A 20,343-nucleotide genomic window follows, 5' to 3' on the forward strand; every position below is an offset into this window, starting at 1 on the left:
TAGCCCATTATACATGTTTGCTTCCTCTGTCAAATATTAATTGACTATAAAAGTATGGGTTTATTTCTAGGCTCTCTGTTCTGTTCCATTGATAGATGTGTCTATTTTTATGCTAGTGCCATGCTGTTTTGATTACGATGGACTTGTAGTATAGTTTGATATTAGGTAGCATGATTCCTTCAAATTTGTTCTTCTTTCTCAGGATTGCTGTTGTAGTATAGGGCCTTTTGTGGTTCCATATAAGTTTTTGAAATATTTCTCCTAGTTCTGTGAAATAGGTCATTGAAATCTTGATGGAGATTGTGTTGAATCTATAGATTTCTTTGGGTAATATGGGTATTTTAGTGATGTTAATTCCTCCCATCCATGAACCAGGTATATGCTTATTTTCAGACCATAAGATGCATCTTAGGTTTTAGAGGAGGACAATAGAAAAAAAATTAAGCAAAATATGTAGTAAAATATTTAATAACATAAATAACATAATATTTCACCAATGTAAATGTAAACAGAACTCAACAGCAGCATTAACAACCATTATTCCTCCCAAATTTTCTGGGGGGGAAGTGTGTCCTATAGTCTGAAAGTATGGTATTTGTATCTTCTTCAATTTATTTCTTCAGTGTCTTATAATTTTCTGAGTACAGAACTTTAACATCCTTGATTAGGTTTATTCCTAGGTATTTTATTATTTTTGAAGCAATTGTGAATAAGACTGTTTTCCTAATTTTCCTTTCTGTTAGTTTGTTATTGGCATATAAAATGCAACTGATTTCTGAATATTAATTTTGTATCCTGCTACTTTGCTCAATACATTTATCAGTTCTAGTAGTTCCTTGGTGGAATCTTTGAGGTTGTCTATGTACAGTATCATGTCACCTACAAATGCAGTTTTACATCTTTCTTTCCAATTTGGATTCCTTTTATTTGTTTTTCTTGTCTAATTCTTATGGCTAGGACTTTCAGTACTATGTTGAATAAGAAAGATGTAAGTGGACCTCCCTGTCTTGTTACCAATCTTAAGGGGAACACATGTAGTTTTTGCCTATTAAGTATGATGCTGGCAGTGGGTTTGTAATATGTGGCCTTTATTGTGTTTAGGTATATTCCCTCTATTTCCACTTTGTTGAGAGTTTTTATCATAAATTGGTGCTGGACTTTATCAAAAGCTTTTTCAGCATCTATTTATATAATCATCTGGTTTTTATCCTTCATTTTGTTTATGTGGTGAATCACATTTATTGATTTTCAAATGTTGTACCATCCTTGTATTCCCAGAATGAATCCCACTTGATCACGCTTTATGATCTATCAAATGCATTGCTGTATTTGGTTTGCTAATATTTTGTGAGGATTTAATAGCATCTATGTTCATTACATATATTGGCCTATATTTTTTTTCTTAGTAGTGTCTTTATCTGGTTTTGGCATTAGGATATTGTTGGCCAAAAAAAATGAGTTCGAGAGCCTTCCCTCCGCTTGAATTTTATGAAATAGTTTGGGGGAGAGAGGTGTTAGTTCTTCTTGGAATGTTTGGTAAAATTAACCTGCAAAGCCATCTGGTGCAGGGCATTTGTTTGTTGTGAATTTTTTTTATTACTGCTTCAATTTCATTAGGTGTAGTTTTTCTATTCAGATTCTCTGATTCTTTCTGATTTAGTTTTGGAAGATTTTATGTCTAGGAATTTATCCATTTCATCCAGGTTATCCATTTGTTGACACATAATTGTTCATATTTTCTTATGATGCTTTCTATTTCTTGTGTCAGTTATTTCTCCTCTTTCATTTCTGACTTTATTTTTTTGTCTTTTCTCTTTCTTTTCTTGACGAGTGTGGTTAAAATTTTGTTAACCTCTTTTATCTTTGTAAATAACCAGCCCTTGGATTCATTGATCTTTAATATTGCTTTTTTAAAGATGTTATTTCATTTTTTCTGTTCTGATATTTATTATTTCCTTCCTTCTACTAACTTTGGACTTTATTTGTTGTTCCTTTTCAAGATACTTTAAGTGTAAAGTTAAATTGTTTATTTGAGCTTTTTTTGTTGTTGTTGTTTTGAGATAGGGCTGTAATGCTATGAATTTCCCTCTTACAATTGCTTTCCCAGTGTCCCACCGATTTGGATTTTTGTGCCCTCATTTTCACTTGTTTCAAGGTATCGTTTGACTTCTTCATTGATCTAATTTTTGACCCATTCATTGTTTAATGACATATTGTTTAGTTTCCATGTCTGTGTGTTTTTTGTTGTTCTTGCGATTGATTTCTAGTTTCATAGAACTGTGGTCAGATAATATGTTTGATATGATTTCACTCTTCTTAAATTTATTGAGACTTGTTTTGCATCCTGTCAGGTCGTCTATCCTAGAAAACATTCCATGTGTACTTGAAAAGTATTTGTATTCTGCTGCTTTGTGATGACATGCTCCAAAGATATCAATTAAATCCATTTGATCTAGTGTGTCATTTAAGGCGGCTGTCTTCTTGTTGCTTTTCTGCCTGGAAGATCTATCTATTCAAGTCAAGGCAGTGTTAAAACCCCCCAACTATGACTGTATTTCTGTCAATCTCTCCTTTTACGTTCATCAAGATTTGCTTTACATATTTAGTTGCTCCCATATTGGGTACATAAATGTCTACTAAGGTTATATCCTCTTATTGCATTGTTCCCTTTATCATTATGTAGTGTCCTTCTTTGTTACTGTAGCTTTGCTTTTATAGTTTTTCAGATATAAGTACTGCTACCCTAGCTTTTCCATTTACTTTCCATTTATAGAAAATATATTTTTCCATCCCTTTACTTTTAGCCTGTGTGTATCTTTCAATCTGAGATGGATCTCTCGGAGGCAGCATATATATGGGTCTTGTTTACTTTTCTTTTAATGATTTTATTTATTTTATTTTTAGGGAGGGGAAGAGGGGAGAAAGAGAAGAAGAGACGCATCAATGTGTGGTTGCCTTTTGAGCACCCCAACTGGGGACCTGCCTTGCAACCAAGGCATGTGCTGTGACTGGGAATTGAACCAGCAACCCTTTGGTTCACAGGCCAGTGCTCAATCCACAGAGACACAGCAGCCAGGGCTCTTTTCTTTTCTTTACTGTTGTCCAAGTACAGTTGTTTCCATTTTTCCTTCACCACTCCACCCTACCCACCTATCCCCACACCCTAACTCAATCCTACTCCATGGCTTTGTTCCTGTGTCTTTTATACATGTTCCTTGACTACTATATGGGTCTTGCATTCTTTTTTTTTTTTAAGATTTTATTTATTTATATTTAGAGAGGAGAAGGGAATGAAATATCCATGTGTGGTTGCCTCTTCATCACCCCCTATTGGGGACCTGGTGCGCAACCCTGGTATGTGCCCTGACTGGGAATCAAACCAGAGACCCTTTGGTTCACAGGCTGGCATTCAATCCACTGAATTGAGGTTCACCCCAGGGTGGTTCTTGTTTTGTTATCCATTCAGCTACCCTGTGTCTTTTGGTTGGAATATTTAAGACACTTACATTTAAGGTGATTATTGATAGATACATATGTAGTGCCATCTTATTGTTAGACTGCTTTCTTCTGTTTTTTTTTTTCTTTCTCTTTTTCTTCTTCCTAAAGCAAGCCTTTTAACATTGTTGCAGTATTAGTTTGTTGTTAACAAACTCCTTTAGTTATTTATTGTCTGGGAATCCCTATTTATCCTTCGATTTTAAATGATGGCCTTGTTGTATAAAGTAGTCTTAGTTGTAGGCCCATGCTTTACACCACCTTGAACATTTCATGCCACTCCCTTCTGGCCTGAAATGTTTCTGATAAATATTCAGATGACAGTGTAATTGTTGGTCCCTTGTAACTAAAACCTTGCTTTTTTTTTCTTGAGGCTTTTGGGATTCTCTCCTTATCTTTGAGGCTTGTCATTTTCATTATGATGTGTCTTGGATCTAGGCCTCTTTGGGTCCAACTTGCTTCAGACTCTCTAATCTTCCTGGACTTGTGTGCCTTTTTCCTTCACTGGATTAGAAAAGTTTTCTGTCATTATTTCTTCAAACAGATTTTCAGTCCCTTGCTTGCTGCCTTCTCCTGGTATTCTCACGATGCAGATGTTACACTTCATGTTGTCCAAGATGTTTCTTAAGCTCTCCTCATTTTTTAAAATTCTTTTTTCTTTTTGCTGCTCTGCTTGGGTGTTTTCTTTCAAATCACTGATTTGATCCTCTGTTTCATGTAATGTACTATTTATTTCTTCCAGTGTAGATTATTTATCTCAGATATTGCTATCTTTATTTCTGACTGATCCTTGTTTATGGTTTCTATGTCTTTTTTGATGCTGTTTAGTATCCTTATAATCATTATTCTAAACTATCTGATAAATTGCTTACCTTTATTTCATCTAGTTGTTCTGGAAAATTCTCTTGTTCTTTCACTTGGGGTCTCTTTGTCTTCCCCTTTTGGCTGCTGCGTCATATTTTTCTGCTTAGATATTAAACTAATCAGCCTTTAAACTGTTCAGGTGTTAATGTAATCAATCTGTAATCAGCACTCAAGCTTAAGTACCACAGGGCATGGCCAAGTAATATTCTGGGCCAGGGTATTGCTTCCTCTAAGGCTGATTCCATTCATAGAGGAGTGCTCTGCTTGAGAAGGATGACTTTGTGGTATGGTAAATAAATCAGCACATGGATCCTGGTGGCTATTCCTTCAGTTCTCTCCTAAGAGCCACCAACTCCAGACTCTCCTTAAGAGTTTCTGCCCTCTCTCTTCCAACACCCAGGGTAAATGGCTGCAAATAAAATTTTGTACTTTGGCCCTTTAAGAGGCTCTCTCCCTCTAGCCATTTATACCTGGCCAACAGAAACCCTGCTGATTTTCACATTTGGAAGTTTTCTGGGTTCTTTCCCAGCTCTGGTGCTATACCATGAGTAGTCCAACTTGGGTTTGGACCCCACACTTCTCAGGGGGAACCCCTGGCTTCTGAAATATCCTTCTGGCACTTCAGCTGCCACATGTGAGTACCCAGCCAGCCCTCTTGCATCTCCTCTGCCCCCTACCAGTCATGTGCTTAAGTGGTTTCTTCTGTCTATCCATGATTATAAGGTTTCTCTTCAGTTAATGTTCAGTTGGTTATTCAAGATAATTTCTCTACAATTTAGTTGTAATTTCAGATTGATCTTCGGAAATGGTTAGTATGGCTTCTACGTACTCCTCACCATCTTGGATCTCTAATGTCATATTAAGTTACATTCACAATGCATTATTTGAACCAGTTAAGTCAAATTAAGTTAAACAGATTCTTAAAATATATACTAGTTGTAAAGAACTATTAAGGTGATTTAAGAACTTTGGCCAAGAGAAAGAAAGCCATTTTAAATATTTTACTATGTGTTATTATTATTTATATTGACAATAATATAAGAAAAGTCTTCTCTTAAGGATTTTTGCATTCACTGCTCTGAGGCAAATATTGACTAAGATATTTGTCATTGTTAAATTTTAAGTAAGATGGTCTTTGATAATTATTGAAATAAGCTGGCAAGAGTAATGTTTAGCATTGTAATAATTGACCATTTTTTGAAGTGGTTGTCAATTGAATGTTGAATGAGGCAAATATTCCAAAGTCAAATATCATTACCCTATTGAGGTGGATCTTGTTATTGACATTTTTAATATTTGCAGTGAATGAAATCTGGCAGGAAATAGGCATTACTTCAGGAGTATTTAAAGCATAGAACTGCACCCAGACTCCAGCTTTCAATAGGAAACATATCAGAAATTGGCACTTACAAAAATATTCCAGATAATTCCAGTGACCTGCTGGATTTGGGAAATGCTGATTTTTTGATCAAAGACATCTTTATTCCAGCCCTAAAAATATAATGCATGAGATTGTCAAAATCATTGCAAAGGTTCAGATAAATATACTTTCTAGTAATGTGTATTTAAAATATATGTGAATCATTTTGGAGAAATTTTAATAGTCTGTTATGTCTTATGCAAGCCTTTAATTAAAGAAAGTATAAAAAAGTTCATATGTCCATTGACCATTTGCATGTCCTCTTTGGATAAGTGTCTAATCAGGTCGTTTGCCCACTTTTTAATTGGGTTTTTTATTTGGTATTGAGTTTTGTAAGTTCTTTATAAATTTCAGATATTAAACCCTTATTAGATGTACTGGTGACTATGTTCTCCCATTCTGTGGGTTGTCTTTTCATTTTGTCGATGATTTCCTTTGCTGTGCAAAAAGATTTTAGTTTGTTGAAGTCCCATTTATTTATTTTTTTCTTTTGTTTTCCTTGCCTGGAGATATATATCTGATAAAATAATGCTACGAGCAATGTGCAAATTTTTACCATGTTTTTTTTCTCTGATTTTTATGGTTTCAGGTCTAATGTTAAGCCTTTGATTAACTTAAAATTAAATTTTTTACATTGACTGCCATAAATTTGATACTCTTAAAAATATTTCTGAAGCAAACTACAGGCACTTTTATAGTGTGGGTATTTTTAAAGCATAAAAGTTTTCATATTTTTGTTATTTGCTTCTTAGACTAAGTAGTATAGAATTAAGTTGTATGTACTGGATTAAAAAAATCTTCCTTTGGAAGCTATTATCTGATGATACTTACAATTTAATCTCTCTCTCTCTCTTTCTCTCTCTCTCTTTCCCTTTCTTTCAAAAGCTGGAGTGCTTTGAATATCCTATCAGCTCACGATAAGTTTATAAAGCAATATCCTAAAATATTTCTGCAGAAAAAAAACAAACTGCCCAAACTTTCCAAACAGGAGGAGACAAGGTAATGATGTCTTTTTTGAATGTGAGTTTGATGTGTGTGTGCATGCATGGAAGGACAAGTGGACTCAAATGCTGGAAGTATTGATCATGTGAAGGGGTAAGGATCAAAGCAGAGATGGCGGGGGAGGTAGAATCATATAGTCACTTTGTAGGAGTTTTAAATCATGGTATGATCATTGGGACTAATAAATGTGTGTTGGTTCCTGAGTGTTTTCATGAGAGTGGTTAAACGACTAACTTTATCTAATAAACACAATAAATAAAAATAATATTAGAAATGAGTAAGATAATACAATAAATAGAGAAAAAAGGAAATTATAAATTATGATATCTTACTTTATGTAATGAGGTGAAGTTGATCATCTAGCTGTTATTGGTTTTCTTAAAAATATACACTTTATTTAAGAAGATAGGCTTTTTAAATGATGGTGTTAATGAAAGTTGTGAAAAGTATTCTTCAAAAGTATTTTGGAAGCAAAAAAAAGAACAAAAGTAAAAATTAAAAACCCATTGCTCAAGTGATGTCATTCAAAGTTCCTTTAAAGAAAAAGTAATTTCTATGCAATTTAATTATCCCTGAACATACACAATGGAAAGTAGGTTGTAAGTTTGCCATGCATACTAGCATATAGCCATAGTATCACAATTAAAAAAGAATAACATAAATAAGAAATATCAATTTTAATTACGACCATATAGGTAAGTATGCAAAATGAAATATTAGTAGATGAAATAATGCCACAGTGTATTGGCAGATTTATACATCACAGTTTAATTGGCTTCATCTTACAAATATAAAGAATGCTCAATATCAAAAAAGCCGTTGCTATAATTTTATAATATAAATATCCCAAAGAGAAACACTAGATAATATTATGTTTAAAAATGCATTTGATGTAATTCAATATCCATGTTTCACAGTAAAATTATGCTTTAACATCTAATGTGTATAGTAAGGGGACTGTTAAGAAATAAAAAACAGTTATGTTCAACCAGAAAGAAATCTACTCTGATATAGCAATAAACATACCTTAAACTGAATTAGAATAAATTTTACATAATTCATTAATAAATTATAAATATTCTCTAAGGTTATCTCATACTAGTCCCCTTTGTAATATGATGTACACAAATGTGTCCAGAAGGTGAAAACAGAGGCCAAGTAATTCAGAGAAACTTTTAGCAGGATGAGATGAGAGGAAACAAAAGTCTTAATAGACACTAAATTCCTACACTATTAAAATTATTCATCAATAGTCTTCGTTGATTATCATTGTCATATTCAATACTCGATAATTCATTTAACACAAATGTCATGTGACAGATACAATAGGAAGACTTTGAAGAATGGCACCTGCCTGACTGTGGGCAGCTGGTGAAAATGCCTGATTTCAAAGCCTTTGGTAAATATTGAAGGGAGATAGTCATGTGTAAAGAGAGTAGAAGTGCTTGATTAACCATTAAATCCATTTGGAGCAATGCTACATTAATGAAAATAATTGGAAGACCTTGCTGAGGTGTAGAGAAACAATTCCACTTGAGCAAAAACTATGCATGTAGGACAGGAATGAGATCAAGGATTGCTTGGAACTGTGATCATTTTCTAAAATGTATTTTATTCATGGATCAATTAGAAAGAAGGAAAATTTTGATATATTCACAGATGTAAGAAATAAAATGCCCAGACATTGATATAAAAAGAACACTGAATTTTGACCCAGAATAATTGGGTTTGAATTTGTGTTTTGCCCAAAAGAAACAACCTTATTTTGGCATAGTTTCTGAACGATGACTGAATTTAGTTTTTACTCAGGAAAAGAGGGTAATATTAATATAATACTTCAGAGGTGGCATTGAAGGAGCCTTTTAACTGTACTAGCTGTTATTATTATCATGAATTTTAGTTGACAATGATTTATGTAGATTTATACCATCTGTCCTGAAATTCTATCTCTTTTTCAAGCAGGTTAGACAATAGCAACAAAATAATAAACATAATCTTAACAGTAATTTAAAAAATCACTGAATCACTTGCTCCAATAAATTTAATATCACCCTTTTATAACAAGAAGAAAAGATGTAGACTTTTAACCAATGCATCTTTACATTATTTTATTTCTGGAGGAGAAAAATAAGTTTAAGAAAATGATAGTAATTGAAGGTACAAATAATAAACATTCACAGAATTGTGAGAACCTATGTTAAAGAGATATTTATTCAAAATGTCTATGGTCTCCTGATACTCTCGGCTTTCTTTGCCTGATTGCACAAGATATGTAGTAATTTCTTACAATATGATTTTAAATTTTATATGATTGTAGTTTTAGACTATCCATATAGCATTATTGCAAGTTTTGTTATGTAAATATAATGATGAAGATTATTTCATACCATTTTCTGAAAAGCATAAGACACAACTTAAATACTCAATAAATGAATCAATTAATGTATATGGCCATGGTTTTGCTTTAGTTGCTTTTGGCAGTTTGGTATCTCCTGTTTGGCCTCGATGTCTGAAATACATTGGGGATACTTCTGAATCTTTTGGCAAGCTTGAGATAAATGGGCAGAGCACTGGATCAACAGGCTTCATTCTTCACACTTCTGCCTAAAAGTGTGCCAACTGTACCTTTACCTCCACTCCCTTCCATGGACCGCCTCTTCTCTGAAAGATAAGAAAACATACCATTTGCACTTGCAAAACAGGGCTGGAGGAGGAAGTTGCTTTGTATCAGAATTTTCATCCTTGTTAAGTTTTACTGAACTTACTGTTGTAATATATTTAGAGGAATAACTAGGGATAGTTTAAAGTAGGGTTTTACACTGCTGTGGGTGGAATGGCTAGAAGTTCTGTGAAAGTGGTAGCAGGGAAATAATATTGGCTTTTAACAGTTTTGTATTTATAATCAGGAATCTTCTTCCTATATTTGAGGTCTGTCCAGAAAATGTCTAGTCATTGTTAACATACAAGAACAGTTTGTGTGACATTGATGTAACCTGGCAGACAAGGAGAGTGGACCAGAGTGCATGTGTATGAACAATGATGGCTTCACTGTACTATCAGTGGGAGCACTAGACACCATTGAGTGAACACTTACACTGTGTGGCTGACACATTCAGAATGAATGAGTGAATGCAGCAACAAATTTGCATCAAATCTTGCATTAAGCTTAAACATTCCTCTGTGGAAACTATTTAGATGATTCAGAAGGCCACCACTATGGTCAACTGGTGATTGGCAGCTTCATCACAACAATGCACCCATTCATGCATTACATCTCATGTAGAGTTTTCTGGTGAAATGTCAAATCACTCAGTTGATTCAGCCCTGCTATAGCCCATATTTGGTGCCATGAAAATTATCGATTTTCCCAAAATTAAAATTACCTTTGAAGAGGAAAAGATTTCAGACTGTTCATGAGATTCAGGAAAATATGATGGGTGAGCTGATGGTGACTGGGAAAAGTGTGTGAGGTTCCAATGTGCCTACATTGAAGGGCACTGAGATATCCTTGTTTTATGCACAATGTTTCTTATATCTTGTATCTTCTTTAATACATGTCTCTATTTTTAATAATACATGGCTGGATACCTTCTGGACAGACATCATACTTCAAATAACTGTATTATTATTAAGCTTTAATAATCTTTGAGCTTTAGATAGATTTAAAAACCTCTTTTCAGTTCATTAGCTATGAATAGTTAGACAAAATATATGAACTTTTTTCCTAACTTTTTTATTGTTGTTCAAGTACAATTGTCTCCATTTTCCCCCCGCCACTCACTACCAGCCACCGCAGCTATCCCCACCTCCCACCGTCCATCCTACATCTCTTGGGCTTTGTCTATGTGTCCTTTATAAATGTTCTCTGATTACCCTTCCTTATTTTCCACTGTTATCTCTTCCCATCTCCCCTCTGGTTACTGTCAGTTTGTTCTTAATTTCAATGTCTCTGCTTATATTATGCTTGCTTGTTTGACTTGTTGATTAGGTTCCACTTATAGGTGAGATCATATTGTATTTGTCTTTTGCTACCTCAATTATTTTCTTTAGCATAATGTTCTCCACTTCTATCCATGCTGTCGTGAAGGGTAGGCTTTCCTTCTTTTTTTTTCTGCTGCATGGTGTTCCATTATGTAAATATATCACAGTTTTTTTATCCACTCATTCACTGATGGACACCTAGGTTGCTTCAAACACTTGGCTATTGTAAATTGTGCTGCTATGAACATTGGGGTGCACAGGTACTTTTGAATTGGTGTTTCAGGATTCTTAAGGTACAGTCTCAGCAGTGGAATTGCCTGGTCAAAAGGAAGTTCCATTTATAGTTTTTTGAGGAAATTCTACAATGTTTTCCACAGTGGCTGCACCAGTCCTCATTCCCACCAATAGTGCATTAGGGATTCATTTTCTCCACAACCTCGACAGCACTTGTTGTTAATTGATTTATTAATGATGGCCATTTTGACCAGTGTGAAGTGGTATCTCACTGTGGTTTTAATTTGCATATCTCTAATGGCTACTGATGCGCACATTTCATGTGTCTGGGCCCTCTGTATGTCCTCCTTGGAAAAGTGTCTGTTCAGGTCCTTTGCCCATTATTTTAAAAATATTTTACTTATTTATTTTTAGAGAGAGGGGGAAGGGAGGGAGAAAGAGAAGAAGAGATGCATTAATGTGTAGTAGCCTTTCATATGCCCCTAACTGGGGACCAGGCCTGCAACTCAGGTATGTTCCCTGACTTGGAATCGAACTGGTAACCCTTTAGTTCACAGCACTCAATCCACTGAGCTACACCAGCCAGGGCCCCATTGCTCATTTTTAAATTGGATTGATTGTCTTTCTGCAGTGGAGTCATATGAGTTCTTTATGTATTTTGGAGAAAACCCTTGTCTGGGATATCATCTGCCAATATATTTTTCCATAAGATTGGATCCCTATTCATTTTGCTGATGTTTTCTTTAGCCATGCAAAAGCTTTTAATTTTGATGAAGTCCCATTTGTTTATTCTTACTTTCTATCCCTTGCTCTAGGGGAGATATCAGTGAAAATATTGCTACATGGAATATCTGAGATTTTCCTCCTTATGTTTTCCTCCAGTACTTTTATAGTTTAGCAAATTATATTTAAGCCTTTTCTTTATCTTCAGTTTATTTTTCTGTATGGTGTAAGTTGGTGGTCAAGTTTCAATTTTTTGGATGTAGCTGTCCACATCTCTAAATACCATTTTTTAAAAACTTTTTTATTGTAGATGAATTTTTTGTATCAAAATTTAATTTAATTTTTAAGCAATTCTTTTTTATAATTGATGTATAATTAACATGTTATATTAGTTTTAGGTATACAATATAATGATTCAATATATATATATTCAATATATATATATTACAAAATGATCATTAGAGTAAGTCTAGTTAAACATCTATTACCTCATTTTGATTTTTTTCCCACCACTCCCAATCACCCTAGGCATCCCAACCTCCTAACCTTGATCCTACCCCCATTTGGCTTTGTCCATGTGTCCTTTATACATGTTCCTTAATGACCCTGTGCCCTTCCCCCCTGCATTATCCCTTCCCACCAACCCTCTGGTTACTGTCAGTTCTTTATTTCAATATCTCAGTTTCTATTTTGCTCACTTGTTTTGATGATTCACTTCCAATTATAGGTGAGATCATATGGTATTTGTTTTTTACTGCCTGGCTTAATAAACTTAGCATGATGCTCTCCACTTCCATCCACGCTGTCATGAAGGGTAGGAGCTCCTCTGTCTTTCTGCTGAGTAGTATTCCATTACATAAATATATCACAGTTTTTTTATCCACTCATTTACTGATGGGCACCTAGGCTGCTTCAACCACTTGGCTATTGTAAATTGTGCTGCTATGAACATTGGGGTGCATAGATTCTATGAACTGGTTGTTTAGGATTCATAGGGCATAATTCCAGCAGTGGAATTGCTGTATCAAAAGGCAACTCCAGTTTTATTTTTTTGAGGAAATTCCATATGGCGTTTCACAGTGGCTGCACCAGTGTTCATTCCCACCAACAGTGCACTATGGTTCCCTTTTCTATGCAACCTCACTAGCACTTGTTTATTGATTTGTTTATGATGATCACTCTGACTGGTGAGAAGCAGTATCTCATTGTAGTTTTAATTTGCATCTCTCTGATGGCTAGTGATATTTAACATCTTTTCATATGTCTCCGAGCCCTCAGTATGTCCTCCTTTGATAAATGGTCCTTTGCCCATTTTTTAATTGGACTATTTGTCTTCCTGGAGTGAAGTCCTGTGAGTTCTTTATATGTTTTAGAGATCAAACCCTTGTCCAAGGTATCATTTGCAAATATATTTTGCCATATGGTTGCTTCCCTATTCATTGTGCTGATGTTTTCTTTAGCTGTGCAGACACTTTTTATTTTGATGAAGTCCCATTTGTTTATTCTTTCCTTTATGTATTTTGCTTTAGGAGACATATCAGTGAAAATATTGCTTCATGGAATATCTGAGATTTCCTGTCTATGTTCTCCTGTAGGACTACTCTGGTGTCACAAATTATATTTAAGCCTTTTATCCTTGAGTGTTTTTTTTGTATATGGTATAAGTTGGTGGTGAAGTTTCACTTTTTTAGATATAGCTGTCCACATCTTCCAACAACATTTATTGAAGAGGCTATTTTTACTCCATGTTATGCTTCTGCCCCCTTTCTTGAATATTAATTGACCACAGAGACTCGGTTTATTTCTGGGCTCTCCATTATCTTTCATTGATCTATGCATCTGCTTTTATGTCAGTACCAGACTGTTTTAATTACTGTGGCCTTGCAGTATAGTTTGATATCAGGTATTGTGATCCCTACTACTTTGTTATTCTTTCTCAAAATGCCTGCAGCTATCGTGGTCATTAGGGGTTCCATACAACTTTTTAAAATATTTGTTCTATATCTGTGAAATATGTCATTGATATTTTAATAGGAATTGAATTGAATATATAAATTGCTTTGGTTACTATGGACATTTTGACGATGTTACTTCTTCCAACCATGAACATGGTTTATACTTTCATTTATTTTTGCCTCCCTTAGTTTCTTTCTTCAATATTGTGTAGTTTCCTGAGTATAGGTTTTTTTACCTCCTTGGTTAGGTTTATTCCTAAGTACTTTATTTTTCATGTTGCTATAACAAATGGGATTTTTTTCCTGATTTCTGTTTCTGATATTTCATTGTTGGTGTACAAAAAGGTCTTCAATTTCTGAATATTGACTGTATCCTCCTATCTTGCCAAATTCACTTATTAGGTTGAGTAGTTTTTTGTGGAATCTATAAAATATTTTACATACACTATCATTTCATTTGCAAACAATGAAAGTTTTGCTTCCTTCTCTCCATTTTGGATGCCTTTCATTTCTTTTTCTTGTCTGATCACTGTGGCTAGGACTTCCAATACTACATTGAATAGAAGTGGTGAAAATGGACATACTTGTCTTATTCTTGATCTTCATGGGAAAGCTTTTAGCTTTTGCACATTGAGTAGAATGTTGGTTGTAGGTTTCTTATTTATGGACTTTATTATTCTGAGGTATGCTCCCTTTAGTCCCATTTTGTTGTGTGTTTTTTTTTATCATAAATGGATGCTGTATCTCAAAATATTTTTTCTTCATTTGTTTATATGATCATGTGATTTTTGTCTTTCCTTTTGTTTATGTGATGTATTATGTGCTTTGATTTGCAAATATTGTACCATTCCTGTATCCCTGGGATGATTCCTTTTTGATCACGTTGTGTGGTCTTTTTAATGTATTGCTGGATGTGGTTTGCCAATGTTTTGTTGAGGATTTTAGTTTAATGTTCATCAGCAATATTGGTCAGTAGTTTTCTCTCTTTGTTATATCATTGTCTGGTTTTAGGATTAAGATGATGCTTGCTTATAAAAAGAGATTGGGACTCTTTTGTCTTTTTAGGTTTTTTTTGAATACTTTGTGAGGGATAGGGATAAGCTCTTCCTCAAATGTTTTATCAAATTCTCCTGTGAAACTGTCCAGTACAGAACTTTTGTGTGTTGAGATTTTTTTGATTACTGCTTCAATTTCTCCAACTTTTATTGGTCTGTGCAGTGTTTCTGCTGCTTCTTCATTTCAGGTTGGAAAATTATATTTTTTCAGCAATTTGTCCATTTCAACCAGGTTTTCAAATTCCCTAGCATAAAGTTCATTGTAGTACCTTCTTACAATTCTTTGTATTTCTTTTCTTTTTTATCTGAAGATGATCTTTATTTTATTTCCTTTAATTGTTGTTCAAGTACAGTTGTTTCAATTTTCCCCCATGACTCCTCCCACCCCAGTTATCCCCACCTCCCACCATCTATCCTACCACCCTTTAGTATTGTCCGTATGTCTTTTGTACGTGTTCCTTGACAACCCTTCTCCCTTTCCCCAATCACTTCTCCCACCTCTCCTGTAGCTTTTTCAGTTTGTTCTTAATTTCAGTGTCTCTGGTTATATTTTGCTTGCTTGTTTGTTTTGTATTTCTTTGGTATCAGTTGCAATCTCTCCTCTTTCATTTCTGATTTTGTGTTTCTAGGTCCTCTCTTTTTTTTTCTTCATGAACTCACTTAAAGTTTTGTCCATTTTGTTTATCTTTTCAAAGCACAAGCCCTGGATTTATTGATCCTTATAATTATTTGTTAAACTCCATGTCCTTTAATTCTGCTCTGTTCTTGATTATTTCCTTCCTTCTACTTCCTTTGGGCTGCACCTGTTTTTATTCCTCAGTTCTTGTAGTTGGAGAGTTACACTGTTTACTTGAAATGTTTCTATCTCTTTTAGGTAGGCCTGTTTCACTATGAAGTTCCCTCTCAGGACTGCCTTTGACGTGTCCCATAAGTTTGGGATTGTTGTGAGTTCATTTGTTTCCAGAAATGTTTTGATTTCTTTCTTCATCTAATATTAACCCATTCATTGTTTAATAGCATGCTATTCAGTCTCCATGAATTTGAATGTTTTTGAGTTTTATCCTTGAGGTTGTCTTCTAGTTTCAGGCCCTTGTGGTCTGAGAAGATGTTTGATATAATTTCAATTTTTTTGAACTTGTTGAGGGTTGTTTTGTGTCCTATCATGTGGTATATCTTTGAAAATGTTCCATGTGCATTTCAAAAGAATAGGTGTTTTGCACCTTTGGAATGAATGGGGTGTGTGTATATATATATATGAATGGGGTGATGCATATATATCATATATATATGTATACCATATATATATCATATCTCACTCTTTTTCCACTCCTTTTTTTAAGTAGTCCCTTTAGTATATTTTCCTGTGCTGGTTTAGTGGAGGTGTGTTCTTTCAGCCTTCTTTTATCTGGGAAACTACTTATTTTGCCTTCCATTTTAATTGAGAGCCTTGATGGATAGAGTAATCTTGGTTGCAGGTCTTTGTTTTTCATTACTTGGAATATTTCTTGCCATTCCCTTCTGTCTTTGTAGTGTTTCCATTGAGAAGTCAGTGCTAGCCTTAAGGGGAATTCCTTTTGTGTCACTTCCTGTTTCTCCTTCTCTGCCTTAAAGATTCTCTTTGTCTTTTAATTTGCCATTTTCATTATGATGTGTCTCAGAGTGGGCCTCTTTGGGTTCATCTTGATTGGGATCGTTTTTTCTTCCCGGATTCGCCTGACTTTTTCTCTAATCAAAATACAGGAATTTTCCATCACTGCTTTTTCAAAGATGTTTTCTATCTCTCTATCCTCTTCTCCTTTGGATATCCCTATTATATTGATATTATTACATTTCATGTTGTTCTGCATTTCCCGTAACCCCTCTTTGTTCTTTTTAAGTGTTATTTCCTTTTCTTGCTCTTTCTGGGAGCTTTTTCTAATTGTCCTCCAGCTTGCTGATTTGATCCTATTCTTCATCTAGCTGGCTTTTGATTCCTTCTACTATATTCTTCCCTACTGAAATTGTATTCTTCATTTCCTCTTGGCTTTTGTTGATTGTTTCAATGTCCTTTTTCATGTTGATGTAATTTGTTGTGAGTTCCTTCTAGTTTCTGTGTAGGTTTTGGTAATTCTCAGTGACCTCATTGAGGTTCCTTATAACTATTGCTTTGAACTCAATATATGATAGTTGACTTGCCTCTATTTCATTTAGCATTCTTTCTGAAGATTCCCCCTTTCCTTTTATTTGGGTGTTGTTTCTTTGTCTTCCCATTTTTTTGTGAGACTCTTCTTGTTTGCCTCTGCTTGTTAAATTGATCTGTTTTGACTCCCTGAGTTTGTGGCGTGAACTTCTATGAGAGGAGACCTGTGAGATTCAGTTTTGCAGTCTTCCTGAACCCCTGTACTTGATGCTCTTTGGGTGCTCTTTATGCCCTTTATATGGGCTCGATGGATGTAGTTGGGTTTTGAATGTTGTTCTTCAGTGGATCCTTCCCTCCCACTGGTTGACTGAGGGTCACTCCACCCACCATATTTTGTATGCTGTTGTGCAGGTGATGACAGAACAAAACCACAAAGTCCAGGGAACAAACCCACATTGAGAAAAATATCCCTTCAGTAATCCCATTATCAGCAGGAAATGAACCATTATCATTAAGGGCATAAAGAGATTAAGATTATTATAAGAAAGAGAAATAAACTATATTATAAAATCTAATAACTTAATATTAACAAACTTGATGTCCAAGGAATGAATGTTAAAAATCTATGCAGGAAAGAAAATATCATTAATCATGGAGAAGACCACAGTGGATTTCATCTCAGTAGTCTCTAGAATTAACCACTATTTTTCCTTTCTGGATCCATGTCTGGTGATGTCAGATGTTAACCCTGTCTGACCTTAGGCAGTTGACTCTGAGATTACCAGGCATCTAGTGTATGACGCTATCTCTTTCAGTTTTTAATCTAGTCACTCTCCACTCAGCAGTGAGTCTTAGGCCCCATAGGTCAGGGCAGAATCCCTCCTGGGGTTGAGGGTATTGTTTATCCCGAGGCTGCTGCTGCTTGGAGGGGAATGGTCTCCTTGAGCTGAATGACTGCTGCTGTAAGGGGGAATGACTCAGCACCAGAATCCCAGTGTCTACTCTCTCAGTTCTCTCTCCAAAGCCTTTGTCTCCAGTCTCTCCTCAAGTGTCTCTAGTCCACTCTGTGCCCCATTTGCTAAGTATCTACTGCCTGTGGCTGTTTCCTTCTGTTGTTATTCTAGTCATTCTGTACTCAGCAGTCAGGCTTAAGCACCGCAGAGCTGGAACAGAGTCTCTCCTGCAGGCAGGGCTGTTGTTTCCTCTCAGGCTGTTGATGCTCAGGGGAGTGGTCACCTGGAGCATGATGACTATTGCAGTATGGGTGATGATTCAGCACTGTGATTCCAGTGGGTATCTCTCAACTCTCTGCCCAAAGCTTCCATCCTCAATCTCTCCTCAGGTGTCTCTTCACCATTCTGCCCCTGCCTTTGCCAAAGCCCCAGGTATGTGTCTGCAAATGAAAATTTGCGCTTTGGCCTTTTAAAAGGCTTTTGCATCTCTAGCTGTCCATCTCTGGCAGAGAATAACCCTGCTGCTTCTTGCCACCAGCTGTCATCTGTGTACTTTTTGGGCTCTGGTGCTTTAGGCTGAGAGTTCCAACTCCCGCACTGCTCAGGGGGATCCAACCAGTTGCTTAATTATCCCTCCAGTACTGCTGACGGTGGGCACCTAGCCAGCCTTTTCAAGTCTCCACCACACTCCTTACCAAACAGTTAGTGCTGGAGATAATTCTTCTGTCTGTCCAAGGTTATTAGATTTCTCTTTCACTATTGTTTGTTTGTTTGTTTGGGGTGATTTCTCCACAATTTATTTGTAATTCTAGATTTTCCCTGGGACGAGGTTAGTGTGGCTACCATTTACTCCTCCACCATCTTGCATCTCCCCAAAATTATATAAACTCAAGCTGCATTTTCCTTATTGTATAAATGGGGGACAACATTGTTTATGTCACATGACTAATGTTAAGTAGATATGTGTGTATAATGGTTAGCAGAGTAGCCCACATAAAAGGACTCAAATTTGTGTTAGAAATTAATGTGTGATGTTATTGTGAATTTAAAAAATCTGGAATGGAGTCACTACTGTCAAATGGCCCAACATAGAGTGAGGAGGCCATTAGCGCAGTCAGATTTCTACTTTTGAGCTTTTTGTGTATGTGCTTCGTGCATGTTCACACTTGGCTTTTACTTCCATATTTTCAGCTAAGGTCTGCCCCAGAATATTGTCTACTGGTCCTGGCTAAACCATTTTAGACTAGTCAGATTGTCATGTTAAATAGTCAATAAGAAATGTTTGAAAACAATTTGTGGTTTTTGACTGTATATGCTCTGGCTTTTTGTCTTCTCTGGAGCACATTTCAGGTTTCCTCTTGAATCTGTGACTCCCAGACTGGAATCCCTAGACACCCTCAATAAACTTTGTTTTATGTTGAAACCTCAGTTCTTTCTTATTTGACACCATTGTTTTATTCTGTATAATGTTTATATTTAACTTTATTTTTAAATCTTCTCATGTATAAGTAAAGGTGATGAATCTATGATAATTTGGGTTTTTTATCATCTCCTGCACTATTTTTCCCTAAGGATGGACATTATTTGTTAGATTCATTGTCTAGGTTTTCAGTGACCTCTTAATATAAGTGGTTGTAACTGGAAAAATGAATGGGAAATAGTCATATATTCTTACATCTCTTGAGGACTTATGTGTGCAACTTATATGGTAGCACAAGAATAAAGTATGATGGTTGCTTTCAAAATGTTCATAGTTTGTCAGTTGGAAACAAAAATTTTATAAAAACACTTATAGCTAAAAAATCACTGAGAAACAAGTGTTTGGGTGTGAAGATAAGGATGTTAACCATTGAGTTAAAGTATTTCCCTAAATGATGTAGACTTAATTTATTATTTTTAATCACTTAGGACAATTATAATACCTATACTAAAATTCTGTATGTAAACAATATTTTATGTAATGCTAATTTTTAGATTTAGCAGAGTGACATATTTAACTGCTCTACTGATGATGAAAGAAGAGAACTAAAGCATTGGAAAAGAATATATTATTAAAATGCCAAATTATCTCAGAACAGTGAATTTTTATTCTTGACAATAAAGTAAAAATTCATGTCAGTAATTTGTGTGTAATATGCAATATGGTAAAATATTGTTTCCTTGTTCAGAAAACCCTCTGAAGAGACAGAAGAAACTCAGCCCCAACAATCTGATGATGACTCTCACAACATAGCTGTCTATGTTAAAAAAGCACGTGGTGGTCGTACTCTCTATGGATCCAAAAAAACTGAAGAAAAGTTAGAAGAATTCCTAGCTATCTTAAAGAAATTGTAAGTATTTTTAATTTATTACTTTTTGTAGTTAAGTTCTTTTGGATAGCTTTTGAATTTTCTAAAGTTAGTTGTTTGTAGCTGAATGTACAGTAATTATAATTTAGCCACTGAATTAGAATAGCAGAGTAAATAAAAAGGAAACTCACATTACTGCCTTGAAGTGGATCATGTAGATAAGCTGGTAAGTAAAAGAGCAATGCATATGTTAA

At 35.1% G+C, this 20,343-nt stretch overlaps 1 protein-coding gene across 1 annotated transcript in view; it reads left to right on the forward strand.

Annotated features, from left to right (window-relative positions):
- The window catches only part of CNBD1 (cyclic nucleotide binding domain containing 1), a gene marked incomplete at its 3' end in the record, with an annotated part of 300,702 nt that overhangs the window by 54,855 nt on the left and 225,504 nt on the right, over positions 1–20,343 (forward strand). Inside the window, exons 4-5 of the mRNA XM_045849435.1 lie at positions 6,671–6,778; positions 19,970–20,131. Of these exons, the coding sequence (XP_045705391.1) occupies positions 6,671–6,778; positions 19,970–20,131 (270 nt within the window). The remainder of the gene's footprint in view (positions 1–6,670; positions 6,779–19,969; positions 20,132–20,343) is intronic.

The sequence above is a fragment of the Phyllostomus hastatus genome, unplaced genomic scaffold (assembly GCF_019186645.2).
Source record: "Phyllostomus hastatus isolate PE091 unplaced genomic scaffold, TTU_PhHast_1.1 phas_contig_65, whole genome shotgun sequence".
Lineage (NCBI taxonomy): Eukaryota > Metazoa > Chordata > Mammalia > Chiroptera > Phyllostomidae > Phyllostomus > Phyllostomus hastatus.